The sequence below is a fragment of the Daphnia pulicaria genome, chromosome 8 (genome assembly GCF_021234035.1).
Source record: "Daphnia pulicaria isolate SC F1-1A chromosome 8, SC_F0-13Bv2, whole genome shotgun sequence".
NCBI classification, from domain to species: Eukaryota; Metazoa; Arthropoda; class Branchiopoda; order Diplostraca; family Daphniidae; genus Daphnia; species Daphnia pulicaria.
Genome location: NC_060920.1, coordinates 12,950,811 through 12,966,570, shown reverse-complemented (window position 1 = coordinate 12,966,570; position 15,760 = coordinate 12,950,811). Strand labels below are relative to the sequence as shown.

At 38.6% G+C, this 15,760-nt stretch overlaps 2 protein-coding genes and 2 long non-coding RNA genes across 13 annotated transcripts; 2 read left to right on the top strand and 2 right to left on the bottom strand.

Annotated features, from left to right (window-relative positions):
• The first annotated feature begins 495 nt into the window (after positions 1–495).
• LOC124311679 lies at positions 496–873 on the top strand. The gene is made up of 3 exons (XR_006910120.1): positions 496–538; positions 605–744; positions 815–873. It is a non-coding gene; the product is annotated as an uncharacterized LOC124311679 (long non-coding RNA).
• Positions 874–1,387: 514 nt separating this feature from the next.
• On the top strand, positions 1,388–2,760 carry LOC124311641. Its single transcript, XR_006910060.1, has 4 exons — positions 1,388–1,592; positions 1,663–1,946; positions 2,022–2,262; positions 2,401–2,760. It is a non-coding gene; the product is annotated as an uncharacterized LOC124311641 (long non-coding RNA).
• Positions 2,761–4,024: 1,264 nt separating this feature from the next.
• Positions 4,025–8,070, bottom strand: LOC124311068 (keratin, type I cytoskeletal 9-like). 3 transcript variants are annotated; one of them, XM_046775354.1, is made up of 22 exons: positions 7,614–8,070; positions 7,352–7,546; positions 7,122–7,272; positions 7,028–7,060; positions 6,894–6,959; positions 6,739–6,807; positions 6,631–6,666; positions 6,518–6,565; positions 6,358–6,411; positions 6,188–6,262; positions 6,080–6,121; positions 5,973–5,990; positions 5,822–5,896; positions 5,693–5,755; positions 5,425–5,622; positions 5,250–5,357; positions 5,072–5,179; positions 4,874–4,969; positions 4,726–4,806; positions 4,536–4,646; positions 4,300–4,467; positions 4,025–4,224 (listed from the first exon to the last, which is right to left on the bottom strand). In XM_046775354.1, exons 2-22 carry the CDS (start codon positions 7,364–7,366, stop codon positions 4,082–4,084), a joined length of 1,758 nt encoding a protein of 585 aa, XP_046631310.1. In that variant the 5' UTR covers positions 7,367–7,546; positions 7,614–8,070; the 3' UTR covers positions 4,025–4,081. The 3 variants fall into 3 exon arrangements, with proteins under 3 accessions (XP_046631310.1, XP_046631309.1, XP_046631311.1); XM_046775353.1 differs by having other exon boundaries at positions 4,705–4,806; positions 7,614–8,069; XM_046775355.1 differs by lacking the exon at positions 4,025–4,224 and having other exon boundaries at positions 4,329–4,467; positions 4,536–4,642; positions 4,705–4,806.
• Positions 8,071–8,966: 896 nt separating this feature from the next.
• LOC124310902 (flocculation protein FLO11-like) lies at positions 8,967–14,043 on the bottom strand. 8 transcript variants are annotated; one of them, XM_046775041.1, is made up of 8 exons: positions 13,728–14,043; positions 13,214–13,395; positions 12,129–12,375; positions 12,017–12,064; positions 11,862–11,936; positions 11,715–11,798; positions 10,984–11,649; positions 8,967–10,915 (listed from the first exon to the last, which is right to left on the bottom strand). In XM_046775041.1, the coding sequence occupies exons 3-8, from the start codon at positions 12,364–12,366 to the stop codon at positions 9,159–9,161; spliced, it is 2,868 nt and encodes a 955-aa protein (XP_046630997.1). In that variant the 5' UTR covers positions 12,367–12,375; positions 13,214–13,395; positions 13,728–14,043; the 3' UTR covers positions 8,967–9,158. The 8 variants fall into 8 exon arrangements, with proteins under 8 accessions (XP_046630997.1, XP_046631000.1, XP_046631002.1 ...); XM_046775044.1 differs by lacking the exons at positions 13,214–13,395; positions 13,728–14,043 and adding an exon at positions 12,442–12,673 and having other exon boundaries at positions 8,967–10,419; positions 10,453–10,915; XM_046775046.1 differs by lacking the exons at positions 13,214–13,395; positions 13,728–14,043 and adding an exon at positions 12,442–12,673 and having other exon boundaries at positions 10,984–11,178; positions 11,212–11,649.
• Between the last annotated feature and the right edge of the window lie 1,717 nt (positions 14,044–15,760).

Genomic DNA, 15,760 nt, shown 5'->3' with positions numbered 1-15,760 from the left:
CTGTTTACGTTTAGTTTTGATTTTGATAGACCGAGACAGTTCACGCGGCCTTGGATTGGAATAATAGAAAATAATAGAAATGAAAAAAACAAGACAAAAAAACAAAACAAGACAAAACAAAACAATTGATGGCTGGCTGCTAATCAACCAAGTTTCAGGAAATGTAGTCAAATGTAGTTTGAAGTTTGTAGGCAATCTTTTTAAAGTATGTAGGCAATCTTTTGATCTTAAGGTACATGTAATTTATTAATAATATTTTCTCCAACTTATTCTTTAATGCTTGTTTGGTTATTTTGTATCTATTTAGATTGTACACAGTGCCAAAGCATCATCCCCAGCAATGTTGGAATTACTTTCGCTCAAGTTTTTTCAAGAGTTTTTCTCCTTTGGCCAATCCTTTACTATGTTACTGAGACAAGAGATCAGTTTGGATTCCCCCTGTTATTGATTTCTTGGACTGTCACTGCTTGAAGTTCTTTGCTACCTTTACTACATCTTGAATTTACTCTCTACTGTGCCAGCAATTACATTGGTGCAGGTAAATATTACTATTTAAAAATTTTACTTTTGGTTTCATTATCCACTAATGTTTCTGTTTGAACAGATATTTTTTTTCATTATCTTGTATCCTATTGGAATAACGGGTGAGCTTATTTCCTGTTACTGTGCTCTACCCTACTACAGCACAACTCAGGAAATTTCAGTTTTACTACCAAATAAGTGGAATTTAACATTCAACTTCTGGTACATGCAATTTAATTATATATTTTCTCCAACTTATTGTTTAAAGCTTGTTTGCTTATTTTGTATCTAGATTGTACACAGTGCTACAGGCTTCATTCCCAACAATGTTGGAATTACTTTCGCTCAAGTTTTTTCAACAGTCTTTCTCCTTTGGCCAATCCTTTACTATATTACTGAGACAAGAGATCAGTTTGGATTCCCCCTGTTAAAGTTGTTCCAAATATTCCATTAACGAACTGGCTTTCCTAACAACGCCGACCGTTACATCCGGGAAGGTCAACGCCGTCGATCCAAAGAAGCTCCCTTCAACCCAATCAACGCGACTGACGTAATCACCCTTGAATCAGAGAAGAAATAAAATCCTCGACTAATCGAAGAAGCTTTCAAAGAGAGTGAAAACAACGAATTAACTGGCTTCAAACGTATCCGAGATCAAAACATTCAAGTAAATATCATAATTCACTATACCATAATCGTGAACTAATTTTTTTGTGTTTTGACTTTAGAAAAAAGTCCAATTATCAAGGCCTTGCTTATTACTGTATTTGCCGAGGCAAACCCCAGGGAGGAATGATCGAATGCTCGATCTGCTTGTGATGATTTTATCTTTCGTGTTAAGGAGGAGCGAAACAACAAGGTCCAGGGGCCAAAAAGAAGGCAAATAATGAAGGCAATGCGATCAGCGGAATCAAAGATGGCCGTTACCTCTGTGGCTTTTTTGTCGTTCAAGACGGACTCGTCTTGAAACGATCCTCTCGCGCTGATGTGACGTTATAAAAACTTCATTTTCGATTACCCGAGAGTGAAACTCTTCAATATGTCTCACAGAGAGGGCCATGAACTGGCAGGTGTGTTATTATATTGTTAAAATCGTCCTTTCAAAAATTTAACCAAAATTTGTCATCTTGTTTAACTCAGGATCGACGCTGCTATCTACTGATGAGTTAACAGCATGTTTGTCTCAATTATCTAACATTATGCAACGAGCTACTGACGCTTCTTCTCAGAAGAAAATATTGGTTATAAGAGTGGATTCAATGAACTTCAAAAATTGTCAGTGACCGGGGAGCAACGCGATTTCTACAATGGCAACGAAGAGTCACAGGACAGCAATTGTACGACTAAAGACGGTATTTCAGAAGTTGTCGAACAACCTCCAGCGTTCAACAACTCAGAACATGCGAATTCTTTGTTTTCTAGAGGTAAAAACTCGTCGATCAATCTACAGGATAATTTTACCTTTTTAACTAAATTTGGTTTTAATTTGGAAACATCAGATGGCTCGAATTGTATCACTTCTAACAAGAAGAATTCACGCAAATCTCCGTTAGTTCCTCGACAGCTAAACTCATTCGTGTGGACAACGCCATCAAACGTTTCATCCGATCTCATCATCATCATCACATAATGTTCCTCTTACAACTCTTTCTTCTCAAACTGCTGAAGATCTCATCCTCGAGGCTGATTCACTCGAAGTGTCGCTCGACGAAACGGATCCATATAGGAAGGATTCTTCAGGTATTAGAATTCTTCGGAATTCTTTCGATTACTGTTCGATTACCCTAGGGTGAAACTCTTCAATGTCACATCAAGAGGGCCATGAATTGGCCTTCCTTTCAAAAATTGTAACATTATTTGTCATCTTGTTTAACTCAGGATCGATTCTGCTATCTACTGAAGAATTCAACGCGGTTTCTGGTTGTTGGACTCGGTGCGGGGAAAAAAATGTAAAATTAAATCCACGAATGAGTGTTCCTTGTTTACAGTGATGTGAAATAAATGCAAATCATGAACTGATGTCGAAATAGCAGAGTGATGAGGGGTGATCGAAGTGATACGGTATAGAAGGAATATGGAAAAAGTTAGAAGTGATTCCGTGAATAGGCAACGAGGGTTGGTGACAGCAGCACGTTATAGGCGATGGTTATAGGAAGAGTGTGAAAAAAGCTAGAAGTGCATCCGTGAATAGGGAACCATGCGTAATAACATAAAAATTGTTAGAATTATCGTTTGTAACTTTTTATTTAATTAAAATCCTGTAGAAATGTAAATACCGATGATATAAAATTTCTAACAGATGAAACTTTTAAAAGTATAAAACAAGGTTGACAAATAAGAAATAAAGAAACATTTCCCATTATAAAGCGTTAAAAAGTAACTTGAGAAGATATCGTAAATGAAATTTTCTTCAGTGGATAGGACTGCCGGAATAGTAAAACTAAAACTTACTAGAAATTACAATTATATTTTTTCGATTACTTCCGTTTTTAAAAGTTTCAATAATTTTTTCAATGGTTTTCATTTTTGTTTTGAATTCTACACACTTCTCGGACAGCTGAAGGAATTTTGTATTATTTTCTTTTGGAAACGATAAAAAAAAAAACACAACTAAAAAAAAACCACAGTTGCAGCTGGCAAAACTGACTCCCACAGATAAAATTCCGCATCCAAATTTGAAACTTCTTTAGGTAGATTATCAACTTTCGGAAATTGCTGATGGATAACCTCTTCCACCGCAGTTCGAAACATGTTCTTCCCGTTCTTCGAATTCAATGGTGTCATCACTGCGGGTTTTGTTCATTTTGTTGTACACGAATGCGACACGAATGTTCATTTCCATAGTGCATACTTTACTTTTACTGTCACACCCGTACTTTTGATTCAAACTCGCGTGTAGGTTTTTAATTGTTTGGGCGGATTCATTTCGGTTAGCATTTTTTTTCCGTTCCTATTGTTATGAGGCTTTTTTTTATTCCCTATAAAACGATTAATCGAACAAAAATATCGAACCCAAAGCTAAAAAGACACCTAAACTCCGCAAAAAAAGTAGACGTTAGAGGACTCCGGAATGCATTAGCCTCTTTTATTGACACTTGAGCGCTCCGGAGTGCAATAGATTTTACCATAAAGGGAAAATCGGAAAATCAAAATATAGACTTGAGGAAAACTATTTTCTAATTGTTGGACCACTCCTATCGGGAAACTCGCGCGCGCAGCAAGGGATCGGATTAATTACCTCCAATAACTCATTCACATTCAGTACAGCCAGAGGAGAAAACAAGCGCGAAAGAAGGCAACGAGAACAAACAGACGACCGACCACGACGAACAAGGCGCGAAAAATGAAACACTCCGAACGACTCTTGAGTGTTGAGACTTGAGTCTGACAACAATGCAGAGTTGCCATTCTAATAATGGAGTAATTAATGGACATTTTAAAAAAATTCAAGTGGTCCTTTTTGCATTCCTTTTTTACATGTGTTAAAAAAATAATCACAAAATTCATTCATCCAATCAGAATATATTATTTGAGTAAAGAAACGAAATAAAACAAATTTTTATCGGAAAAGAATGTCAATGTAAGGAATTTCTTGCAGGTGGGTTGGCACGTTCGGATGAGGTTTCGCAGGAGGAATTGTCAATGGCTGAGAACGGGTAAAGGTTGGAGAAGGTTGCACTCTTCCGCCTGCTCTCCCTGGTGCTGAATAGAAATGAAACCTCGTTTACAATAGGCCTACCATCAATTATAAATGTGCTTGGGATTCACTTTATATACCTTGAACCGTTACTCGTCCACTAGGTCCACTAGGCCCATTGATAGGTCCACTGATAGGTCCACTAATAGGTCCACTAATAGGCCCCCTACTTACGCCTTTACCGGGAACAACGTTCCTTTTCGCGTTTTCAATATTCTCCTTCCCTGTGTTGATGGACCCAGTTACACCTTTAAAAAGTAAAATTCATGAAGATTGTTCCAAAATCACCCACAAATTATGCAAGTGCATTGTATACTTGTAGTTTTTCCTCCATTATCCTTGTTGTTTCTTTCGCCAATAACAGATCCAATGTTTCTTTTCGCGTTTCCTCCATTGTTCCTTTCGCTATTCGATGCTCCACTGCTATCTTTAAAAAAAAATAATTAAAATGTTTAATTTAGACGGTGATTGAAATTGGATCATACTTTGAGCTTTGTTCCCATTACTGGAGCTGTTGTTGCCCTTATCTCCGATAACTGATCCTACATTTCTTCTTCCGTTGCCTCGTTCGCCGCTTCCACCGCTACCTTTATAAAAGGAATCCGTTTAATTCACAATGTCTAACATTTTGTGTAAAATCCCTTCATTACTTACTTGGGCTACTATTGCTTCTTCCGCCTATAGCAGTTCCGATACTTCTTCTTCCATTGTCATTATGGCCCTTTTCATTACTCGCGGATCCACCACTTCCTGAAAACAAATTTTAATTGATCCTCTTTATTCTGGTTTCAATAAAGACGAAGGTATTTAATGATAATCAGTTTGGGTACACCGCATGGAAATTTGACTTACGTAGAATTAGGCTTCCGTTGCTTGTGGTACTGTTGCCTTTATTGCCAATAACAGTCCCAATGTGCCTTATTCCGTTACTACTACGTTCTTTTTCGGGCCCAACGCCACCTTAAAAAATGAAACAAGCCATTAAGTTTATATTTCGACTGTTGGACTGTGTGATTTCTGCCTTCGTTACTTGATGTGGTGTTGCTTTTCTTTGTTACACTAGCAACAACAGGTACAGATCGAATAACAACTTTTCCGTTTGTGCTTTGATTTCCTACCCTCACAGAACTTTTTCCACCTTTGAAACAAACGATTTTTTAGAATTCCCAAATATGAGCAATTGTTAGGATTGAAGGGTTTCATACTGGGAGCTTCTCTTCTACTATTTTTGTTGCTGTTTTTACTACCATCAACAACAGGTCGGGGTCCCACGTTTGGTTTGCGATGGGATGTGAATATGGTGGAAATGGATATGTTTACCACATTCCCATCAACTCTGTAGGCTTGTCCGCTAGGTACTGATACGGATCTTTTAACTTTGCCTTTATTGCCATTCTTTTCGCCTATAGTATTACAAATTGTTAATTAACAGTCTTTGACAAATATTGAGGCAACATTCATTGCTAAAATTACCTCCGCCCGATCCCTCCTCTCCACTTCCAGATCCACTGCTCCCACTTTTGCTGCTGTACCCACCTATCGTGGAAAAAAGAAGAGGCAGTTAGAAAGGACTTTTATGCTACCTTAAGAAAGTTACATTACTTGTTGTGCCTTTCCCCTTTGTTACGCCTTTTACTTTAACGGATCCACTGCCTTTTCCAGCGCCGCTGTCGTAACCTAGCGAAGAAAAAGCAACCAAATTTAGATGAATTATAGATATTTACACAAGTTTACGATTGAGTTTCTTATTTACCAATACTGTATCCATGACCTGTAATGAACAACAGAAATTGTGAATTCCAGAAAAATTAAATCTAATCAATTTTAAATTGAAGCTCGAAATTTTCGTTGCATTATTACCTCCTTTTTTGCCCTTCCCTTTGACCCTTACACGCGCATATCCTGATTGTGTTTGGTTTTTAAATGGAGTTAAAAGACAATAGAAATAATTCACTAAACTGTTGTTACCATTTCTTCCGTTGTTTGAGTCTTCATCGCTACCACCACCATCACTTCCACTGCCAATCCTGTGCCCATGATGACCTACAATTTTAGTTAAAAAGAAAAGTTTGTGAAGGGGCACACATTGACAAGACAAATCAATACTATCGAAATGGACAATGTATCGACCCACATACCTCCTTTGATTTTCACTTTTTTCACTTTGACCTTTCTAATGACGACTTCATATCCTAGATTTTTGAAAGTACAAAGTACAATCACCATTAAAAAGAATATAGAACTGAATTATCAAAAATTTAATCTGGACAGATAAATTGCCCACATAGTTTGACTTGCCTCCTTTTTCGCCTTTATTGGACCCACTACTGTATCCGCCCCCATGACCTATAAATGAGTTCAAATACATTGGAATTGCAGAAAATTGCATGATTTAAACTTATAGACATTACCTTTTCCTTTGGCCTTTCCATGGGACACAGTATGACCTAATTAGATTGTTTAAAAAGAATGAATTACCATCCATATTTTGTGATGGGCATATAAAGTTTTTGCTTTACCTTTTGCGCTGGTACTCTGTTCACCACTTCCAGATCCGCTGCTTTTTCCCCCACCCCTACTATATCCACCTAAAAGTATACAACGACACACAAAATTAAAACAGTCATAAAATGCAGTTGCTTCCGATGGATAAAGTTATTTCTCTTATTATTACCTCCACTGGCTTTGCCCTTTCCACCTTTAATCCCTTCATCGTTACCGCCGACATTATAACTGGAGCCTGTTGTTGGAGACGAAAAGTTAAACAAAAGCTGAAACATTTAGCCTGATGTGCTTGAAAGTCTTTACCTTTCCCTTTAACCTTTACAACCTCTTCATGTCCTAATTAAAAACCAAACAAATGTAACGCATTTAATAAGTCGCGTTCAATTAAGCTACGTACCATCATCACAGCCACCGTGTCCGCTATCGTGACGTTGGATGTAGTATTTCTTGAATTTAGTCTCCGACAGCTCCAGATCTTTATCGTCAACCTCCTGGGCCGATACGATAGACACGATCACCAAATAAGTCACAAAGATTAACACGTTCAGCTGACACCAAAAAAGAATTCAAATGAGAAAAATTACTAAACACATTGCCAGAATATCTTCCAAATAAGTGAATAATTACTTTAGAAGACTTCATTTTCGCTTGAAATAATGGGTCGAGTATTTTCAAAGTTTTCGCGATAGTCGGCCATTCATTCCCGATGTCCGAGCAGGCCAAAACTTGGTGGTAATGTGACTTGACGTGACTGGGATTCTTCCTCTTTTATGATCTTTTCTTTCTCCTTAAATAGTTTTGTTTTACTCGAACCATGGGCATCTACAATTGATAGAAAGTCGTTGGGAAAAAAACCAGACGGGACAACAAGAAGGATGAAAGTACGAACTAGTTTTTCTATCTAGGAATTTATCCTTGCGTTGTTGCGGTGAGTCGTCTTGTTTGACGATAACACGTTGCTCTGTCATTAATTCTTATTCCTTTTATAAATTTTGTGCTTTAAAACAAAAAGTAATACTTCATGGCATACTTATTTTCTTGCCCAGTTACCCACCAAGAGTCCTCATTTTGACTTTCTATCTTCACGTCAAAATAAGAACATTTTTGTTTTCGTCGTCGTCGTCTAAACTTGATCATCATGGCCGATTTCTCTGTGAGAGGCTTGGGGAATCGAGATATCTGATATTGGAATAAAACTTTCACGTCCATAGGAATCAGAGACACACAATGTTAAAAATCGACAATTTCTCGTATCACATAACTATGACGACTGGCAATTTTTTCGAAATAAGATTTACGACATTTCACCAAGAAACTTGTGTGTGTGTATGCAGCATGGCAGGAATGCACAGCGTTGCAAAATAACTTATGATAAACAATTGCAATTAACTTAGCGTTCAGATTACTTTTGAATGAAAATGACAAAATATGATCAGGGGAAAAAAATAAACTTAAATGTAATAAGGAAGCCTGTGATGACCATGACCGTAAATTCTTGTTATGTTCGTGTTTGTTAAGTGTGAACATGTCATTCACTCATGGCGAAACAGGAAATGCTCAGTTTTTATCGTGTCCAAAGATGGATTTCTATATTCTGCTCCATATAACCTGTTTTGATGATAACAGGTAACAAAAGTCAGCATTTATTACTGATTATTTTATATAAAAGAACCCCGACTTTTATAATATCTGTTGGCAATTATAATCATTTTGTTTCGCTTGTCTCCGATTGGCGGTATGGGACCTTCAATATTTCCCATTAATTTATGCAGCCCAGAACTTTATGATCGACCTCATCAAATATGATGACTAAATTTTTTAAAATTATCGCTTCGAATCGTTGATCTATGATAGCCTCGTCGACCATGAAACAAATTATACAGAGCAGTGACGTCAACAGTATAACTAAGTTCAAATTAACCTCGATATGCTATATAATTCCAATGAGTTTGATAGCTTTCTACTATTTTTGGCACTCCTTATAAAAAAGTGGTGCACAAAAGGGAATGGAACGTTTTTTGCTTCAACCTGTTTACCTTGACAAATGACATGTTAAAAAATGTATCTACACATGAGTGATATCGATCGATCTTAATGATATCTTAACAAGTGTTAAAGCTAATATACTTAAAAGTTATGATCATTTGACGGACGAAAAACGTATTGGGCTTAAAGAAATATTCTAAGTTAGACCTATCACGACTTATAATGCTTAAGCAATCACATTTTTAACTGGATGAGGTAAAATTGTAACAGCTGCGTTATATTTTCTAACATAAACTCACTGGACGGCACACAGTACCATGCAATGCATTGTAACAAGTTAAACAAAGTACATAAGAAAACAATAAAAACCTAGGATAATGTAACAGGGGCACATATTATTCCGCCGTTTGCAGCAGCCGGGAGATTTCATGAAAATAATCATTACCAATTAAAGATATCGGCCAATACCTTTTCGTAAATAGCGAACAATACTGAGTGGAGATGCGTTCCTGACGAACCCACTGTTGTGTTTCTCTCCAGTAACCGATCCCGCGTTACCATCGTCTCCAGTCACAGGTGACTCTGTTGTACTGCTGCTAACAATTTCTTTTTTACCGTTGCCTTTACTTCTGTCAGATCCTCTGCCACCCTTTTCTCCTTTGTTACCGGCTGAAGTGTTGCTGACTGCTTTGCTGTTGTCTGGTGCACTGCTGGGAATTCCTCTCTTTTCTTTGACGCTGTTTTTCGATGGCCTACCGCCCAATTCAGTGCGGATGGATTTTTCAGTTGTCGTTTCGCCTTTCAGACGGCTCTCGGTGAAAAAAGTAGGTCTAGTGTCTCCCATCATTGGATTCGCTTTTAGTTTTGACGGTGGTTTCATGAGCTGAGCGGGTTTGGACTGGATAGCTTTTATTCCACGGTTGATGACCTTTTCGCCATTTCCAGGTCCTGGTTTGCCTCTGGTGCCACTGCTTGCGCCGGAAGGGCTCCTGGCAGATTTACCACTGGCAGCCCCCTTTTCTTGCTTTCTCCAGTTGCCCATGTTTAAGAATCTTCTTTCTCCATCCACACTGCTTGTAGATGTGACGATTGTGCCATTTTGAACACTACTGATGATTGGCTCATTACTTCTGATGGGGCTCTTTCCTCCGCTGGTAACCTTTTCGCCGTTTCCTGGCAATATTTTTGGCTCTTTGTCGACGCTTGCGATTGAACTTCTAACTGGTTTACTGGTGGGCACGAGGGTGACGTTTAATTTCTTCGCACTGTTCACAGGAACACTGCTCACTTTGCCCGTGTTTATTCCCGATGGTCTTCTGTTGCCATTCCCATTCACTTCTGAATTGTTTCTTGGTGGAATGAGTTTCCGTTGGTTGTTGTCTGGTTTACTCCTAGGTGATCCAGCGTTGCGGACGTTGACTGGCAAATTTGATGGCTTTGGGCTGCTTCCGGAAGAACTTCTGGTGGTTTTGCTGCTAACAGATCCCTTTGCTTGCTGTACTCTGTTTGTCGAAGTTACCGGAGTTACTTTTCCTGCCGTTATTGATCTTCGATCCCCACTTGCCGGTTGGCCAGGTCTTGGGGTACCACTTCCGTTTCTTCCTATTCTTCTTTGACCCATACTTCCGGCAGTGCTGCTAGAAGCGCCGTCTCCGGAAGTCTTAGTCTCTGTCGTCTCCATAGCAACAGAAGACGTTGTTTCCTTATTCGTTTCCATAGCAACAGAAGACATTGTTTCCTTATTCTCCTTCTCCATGGTAACAGAAGACAAGGTTTCCTTAATCTCTTTCTCCATATTAGTTACAGAAGACATGATTTCTTTAGTTACTTCAGGTTTCATCATTTCTGCGTTTTTGAGCATTTCGTCAACTTTTGACATTTCTCCGTTTTTGATCATCTCGTCAATTTTGATCATCTGAGCCATTTTGAGCATTTCGTCAATGGCAAGGCTCATCTCTTTACCGCTCATTGCGGATGAGATGACAGTGGCAGCCGAACCTGAGGTACTGCCTTCAGTCACCTTCTCCTTTTCCATGGTAACGGATGACGTTTTTCCGGCCATAGCTGGGCTATCTTTGGTGATAGTTTCATCTAATACACTTCCTTTGTTAGATGCATCTTCTTCCAGTTCATCGTCTTCGGATAGGACAACCTCTAAGATGTATTCACTATCTTCAGCGCTTCCTCCTACTTCAACACTGTCCTCTGCGTGTCAAAAGGAATACAATTGATTAGTTAATATTCTATTTTTGGATTTACTTTTAATTATATACTTGTGCCAGTGTTGACCATTTCGCTACTGCTTTTCCCGCTGTTGGATTTTTCGTCATCACCACCGGCACCTTCGCCATTTGCCATGGATCCGTCCACACCCTTTAATTCTTCGTCTCCGGGTGCGTCTCCCACATCTGTTTCGACTTCTCCCATGGATTCACCTTTTGATACTTCCATCTCAGATTCCGTATCGCCCATTTCTCCTTTTTTGACGTCGCCCATTTCACCCATTTCTCCTTCTTTGACGTTGTCCATTTCACCCATTTCTCCTTCTTTCATGTCGCCCATTTCACTCACTGTTCCGGCGTCTGTTGGTCCTTCTCCCATGGATTCACCGGTGCCTTTGGATCCAGTTTCACCCATAGTTCCTTCTTCTCTCATGGCGTCTCCACCACTCAAAGTGGAACCGACCATGGATTCCCCCTTTGATCCTTTTCCGCCCATTGCGTCTCCGCTGCTGGTCACAGCTGCATCGCTCGTGGTTCCACTGTTGCCTTTGGATCCTCCGTCGGCCACAGCTAATTCGCTGATGGACCCACTGTTACCCGTGGATCCTTGCCCTTTACTGCTTGTTACGTCACTTCCACCGACGACTCCACCATCAGCTGCAGAGCCGCCCGTTGATTCGCTGTTACCTTTTGATCCGGTGCTTTCACCATTTCCATCTATCATGAACAACAATTGGCGGTGATTAAGGTTTTATGGGGAGTTGTAACTTTGCACGACTTACCACCTGCACCGCTGCTTCCTTTAAAGTGATCCTGTTCAGTGTTGTATCCGTCATCGTAAAATCCTCCATGCTGGGAACCATGATCTATACATGGAAAGATGACACGATTAAGATAAGATCAGAACAAATTATTATAAAAATGATTACCGTCCTCGTATCCGTACACATTTCCGACATATTCAACACTGTAATCACTCCCATATTTGTTTCCGTAACGTTGACCTACAGCATAAGACCATTTAGATCAATGATTACCCAATTATCCTCTTAAAATTATAACAGTAGTAATTAGAATGCCTTACCTTTCTTCCCTTTTCCTAGTCTTCCTCCGTACGAAATGATTATGTATCCTGAATGATCCAAACAAATTTAAATTCTATATACGCTCGTTCACGCAGATAGTTCAATTCTTACCGTCATTATTGGCATCGTACTCGTCGCCTCCGTTCGAGCCGCCGTTTTCACTGCTGTCAGATCTACCACGTCCTTTTAGACCACCGGCTGGAATAAGCGGTCTAAATCGTTGTGGGGAAGGTCTGTTATTAGGCTGGATGTGACGGGTGTGTTTCTTTCCTTTGGTCTCGGCCAGCTCCAAATCTTCATCAACAGCCTCCTGGGCGTACGCCACGATAACTAAAGCCACGGCAATCATCAACACGACCTGATCAAATGAACGTTTTTATTGAGAGGAACAATAGTCGAGTCGCACTAGGATGAGTTTAATTACTTTGTAAACAGCCATGATTTGCTATCGAATGTAATGAAATACCAGGAGTTTAAAATGTCAGGGCCATTCGTGTCCTGTCAAACGTTGGTAACAATGTGACGATTCTATCGAAGAAACTCCTCTTTTATAAACAAACTTTGATTCCCCAAAGATGGTGGGCCGCAAGTGAAATTGCCATTGACATCCACTTTTTCCACGCACTATATACTTTCTCCACGGCAAAGCGAGTTGAAGAAAGCTGTCAGAGAAAACCAGACGGGATCCTCAACTAAACGGAAGAAAGTACAAATGAACGAGTTTTGCCTAAACTAGGAATTTCATCCACAAAATATTCTGGTACGACTTGCTCCCCGATAATGAATTGGTATCGTCATTAATTCTTCATTTCGCAAGACGCATGCGATATTTTACTTCAGTCTTGATACTTGTTTGTTCATCATGCCCATTACTCAGATAGAATCAGATTAATGTTTTGAACAAAAAGTTGACCAACAAGTCAGATTTCTACTTATAGCTGTTACTATTTGTTTATGCATTATTACTCAACTTTCACCATCTTAAGGAATTGATAACTTGTAACATTACTGACTTAACTAACAATTAAAGTAAAAACGATACTGGTAAGCTATCAATCTGTCATCGAACTATGACCCATACTTAAGTGAATATTCCAAACCATCACAACCATCACTTTGTAAAAATGTCTAAAGATTGATTATGTAGAATTAGGTAAACTCTCATATGCTCGTACCAGTAAAAAACAGTAACTTACATTTGCCAGACCAATCCAGTGTTTCGTCCTTTTTCATGGGGGAAAAATCTCTTTGGTCTTATTATCAATCTGGTATTGGTCTAGCATCAATTTTCTCCGCCACTTGTGTTCTCTCCTTGATTTGCCGTCAAGTCAAAAGTGAAAGAAAGTTGTCATAGCAGCTTTCTCGCGTTCCCTAGAAGCTGTCAATTTGTGAAATGGGGAAATGTTAAATACACAGAAAGCCCACCCGGCCGGTTATAACTTTAGTTGGACGACAAACAATATTTCGCATTTGCTTTTTAAAAATAATATTAGCTCAACGATTAATTCAGTAAAGGCCTACATAAATCAAATAGCTAATATGAAAATACGTAAGTGCAGCAGACTAATGCAGACGAGTCTTCTCAATGATTCAATTCCCCTCTTGGTAAAAAATAATAAGGTCAGATTAATTCTCACGAACTTTCATAAGCCCAGTTTTTTTGTCCATCGTTTTCCCAGATTCGAAAATATGATGTTTAATTAATAATACCTGTCTTGGTAGGGAGGCCAAATATAGGGTTCGTCGTCGTGGCGAAATTGGGGGACGCGACTCGAGACGAATGCCTTCCTAATTATGGCACGGTGTGGTCCTACCACCTTTTATTATTAGGCAGAAGCATTTCACTCACTTGCCTTTTGATCATATCGTTGAGGAGAGAAAGTCCTCTGGCTTTCACTTCTCTATAGAAGCGTCAACAATCACAGCACCGGCCATGATCACATGGATGAATAGCGCAAACAAAATGGTCATAATTCCTTATGAGGAGAGTGGCAGAGTGCCAATGGTCATCAGAGCTCAATCCGATAAACAGGCTTGTTGCCGAGCTTGTTGCCTTCGAAAAAGGCCATAGTTCCTATACATATATAGTATATTTCTTTTTTTTTAATGATTTGTTGCTCAAGCTCAGTTTCAGTTTTTCTGATGGACAGATATCACGAGCGACTTGCTGCTTTCTACTTTCTACATGCTAAACACAATGCTAATACGGGTGTTACTAAACTATGGACTTGGACAGTCCATTTTGGACTACTAAACTATGGACTTCGATCGAAAACTATGGACTTCACCAGATGGCGCTGCCTGTCCGAAACTATGGACTTTGGGACCTAAAATATGGACTTTAACCTGCAGAAACTATGGACTTCATCAGATGGCGTTGTATCCGAAACACTGGACTTGGCGTCTATAGTATGGACTTTAAATTTATAAACTTGGCTTAGATCCGAATATTTTCGCTTAAGTTTTAAACGGTTAAATGAATATATCTTTTAATTAAATTTAAGAAAACAACAAATCCATTCTGAATGGTGTATTGCGAATATTAATACACGATTTACAAGGTACATTTTGAACATTTCAAAAAAGGTTAATTATTATTCTTGATTTGACATTTGAGAAAAGAAATAAAACAAAGTCATTCAAGGTTTAAATGCAAGATGAGCAATACCAGGGCACTTTTTTGCACTTGATGGCAGATTCGGGTATGTTCTCGCATTCCGGATGGAAATATTCTTGGCAAATGTTGCACTGTACCATAACGTGAAATTTTTTAGGAAGGAGTTTATGAAATCCAAAGTCGGGCATCCGACACACACAGAAGAGGGGAATGGAAATTTGTTTCTTTGGTCTCCAATTTGAACGCGTTCGGAGTCCTTTGGTTGGAAAAGGAATGATTGCGCCGTCGGAAATGCATTTCATTAGATGGGAGCGCATTTGTGACCCATCAAACCTCAATTCAGATGGATTAAATGAAAATGCCAAGGCTGTCGCAAATGCGATGGCATATAATCCGCAACTTCCGCTTTCTTTTTGGCTTTCGCATTACCCATTATACCCATTATTTGTATCCCTTTATTTTTTTAAGATATGGTAGTGGTTTTGTTAATAATGGAGCTATTGATCTTTTAGGTACACAGTATGAACACATTTCTCAAAAGAGGGAATTAATTTTAAATCTGCTGCAGAACCGTTTATGTCTCTAAAGACTGTTCTTGCCCTATACGTTGTTTTATATAAAAGCAAAAGTCAATTTAAAAAAAATGAGATCTTAAGTATGAATCGAAGATATAAAAAGCATAGCTCATCATCTGATAAAAAGCTTAAACCTATTAATTAAGCAAAAAAGATATGTAGCTCATGCTTCTCTTGCAGTTGGTGCTTTACTTGGACAACCCGAATTTTCAATTTTATCTTTGGAACCGGGTAAACTTAGTGAGAGTAATGTGGATATAGGAGGAAAGAATATTAGTTAAATTCGCAAATAGAAGATTGAAAATATTCAAGAGATTTTGCCTTTAATTAACACGGAAAAACATCTTGTATTTAAACCGTTTTATAGATCGGATAAAGCAAGACAAAATTAATAAAAAATAATACTTTAGAAGAAATTAAAAAAAAAATAGAATATTTTACAAAAATATATCCTACCGCCGACGGAATTCTACCAAGCAGTGTTCTGGCATTTGTTACTATTATTATAATAAAAAACAATGAACCAAAATGGCTTTAAAAAATGGCTTTAA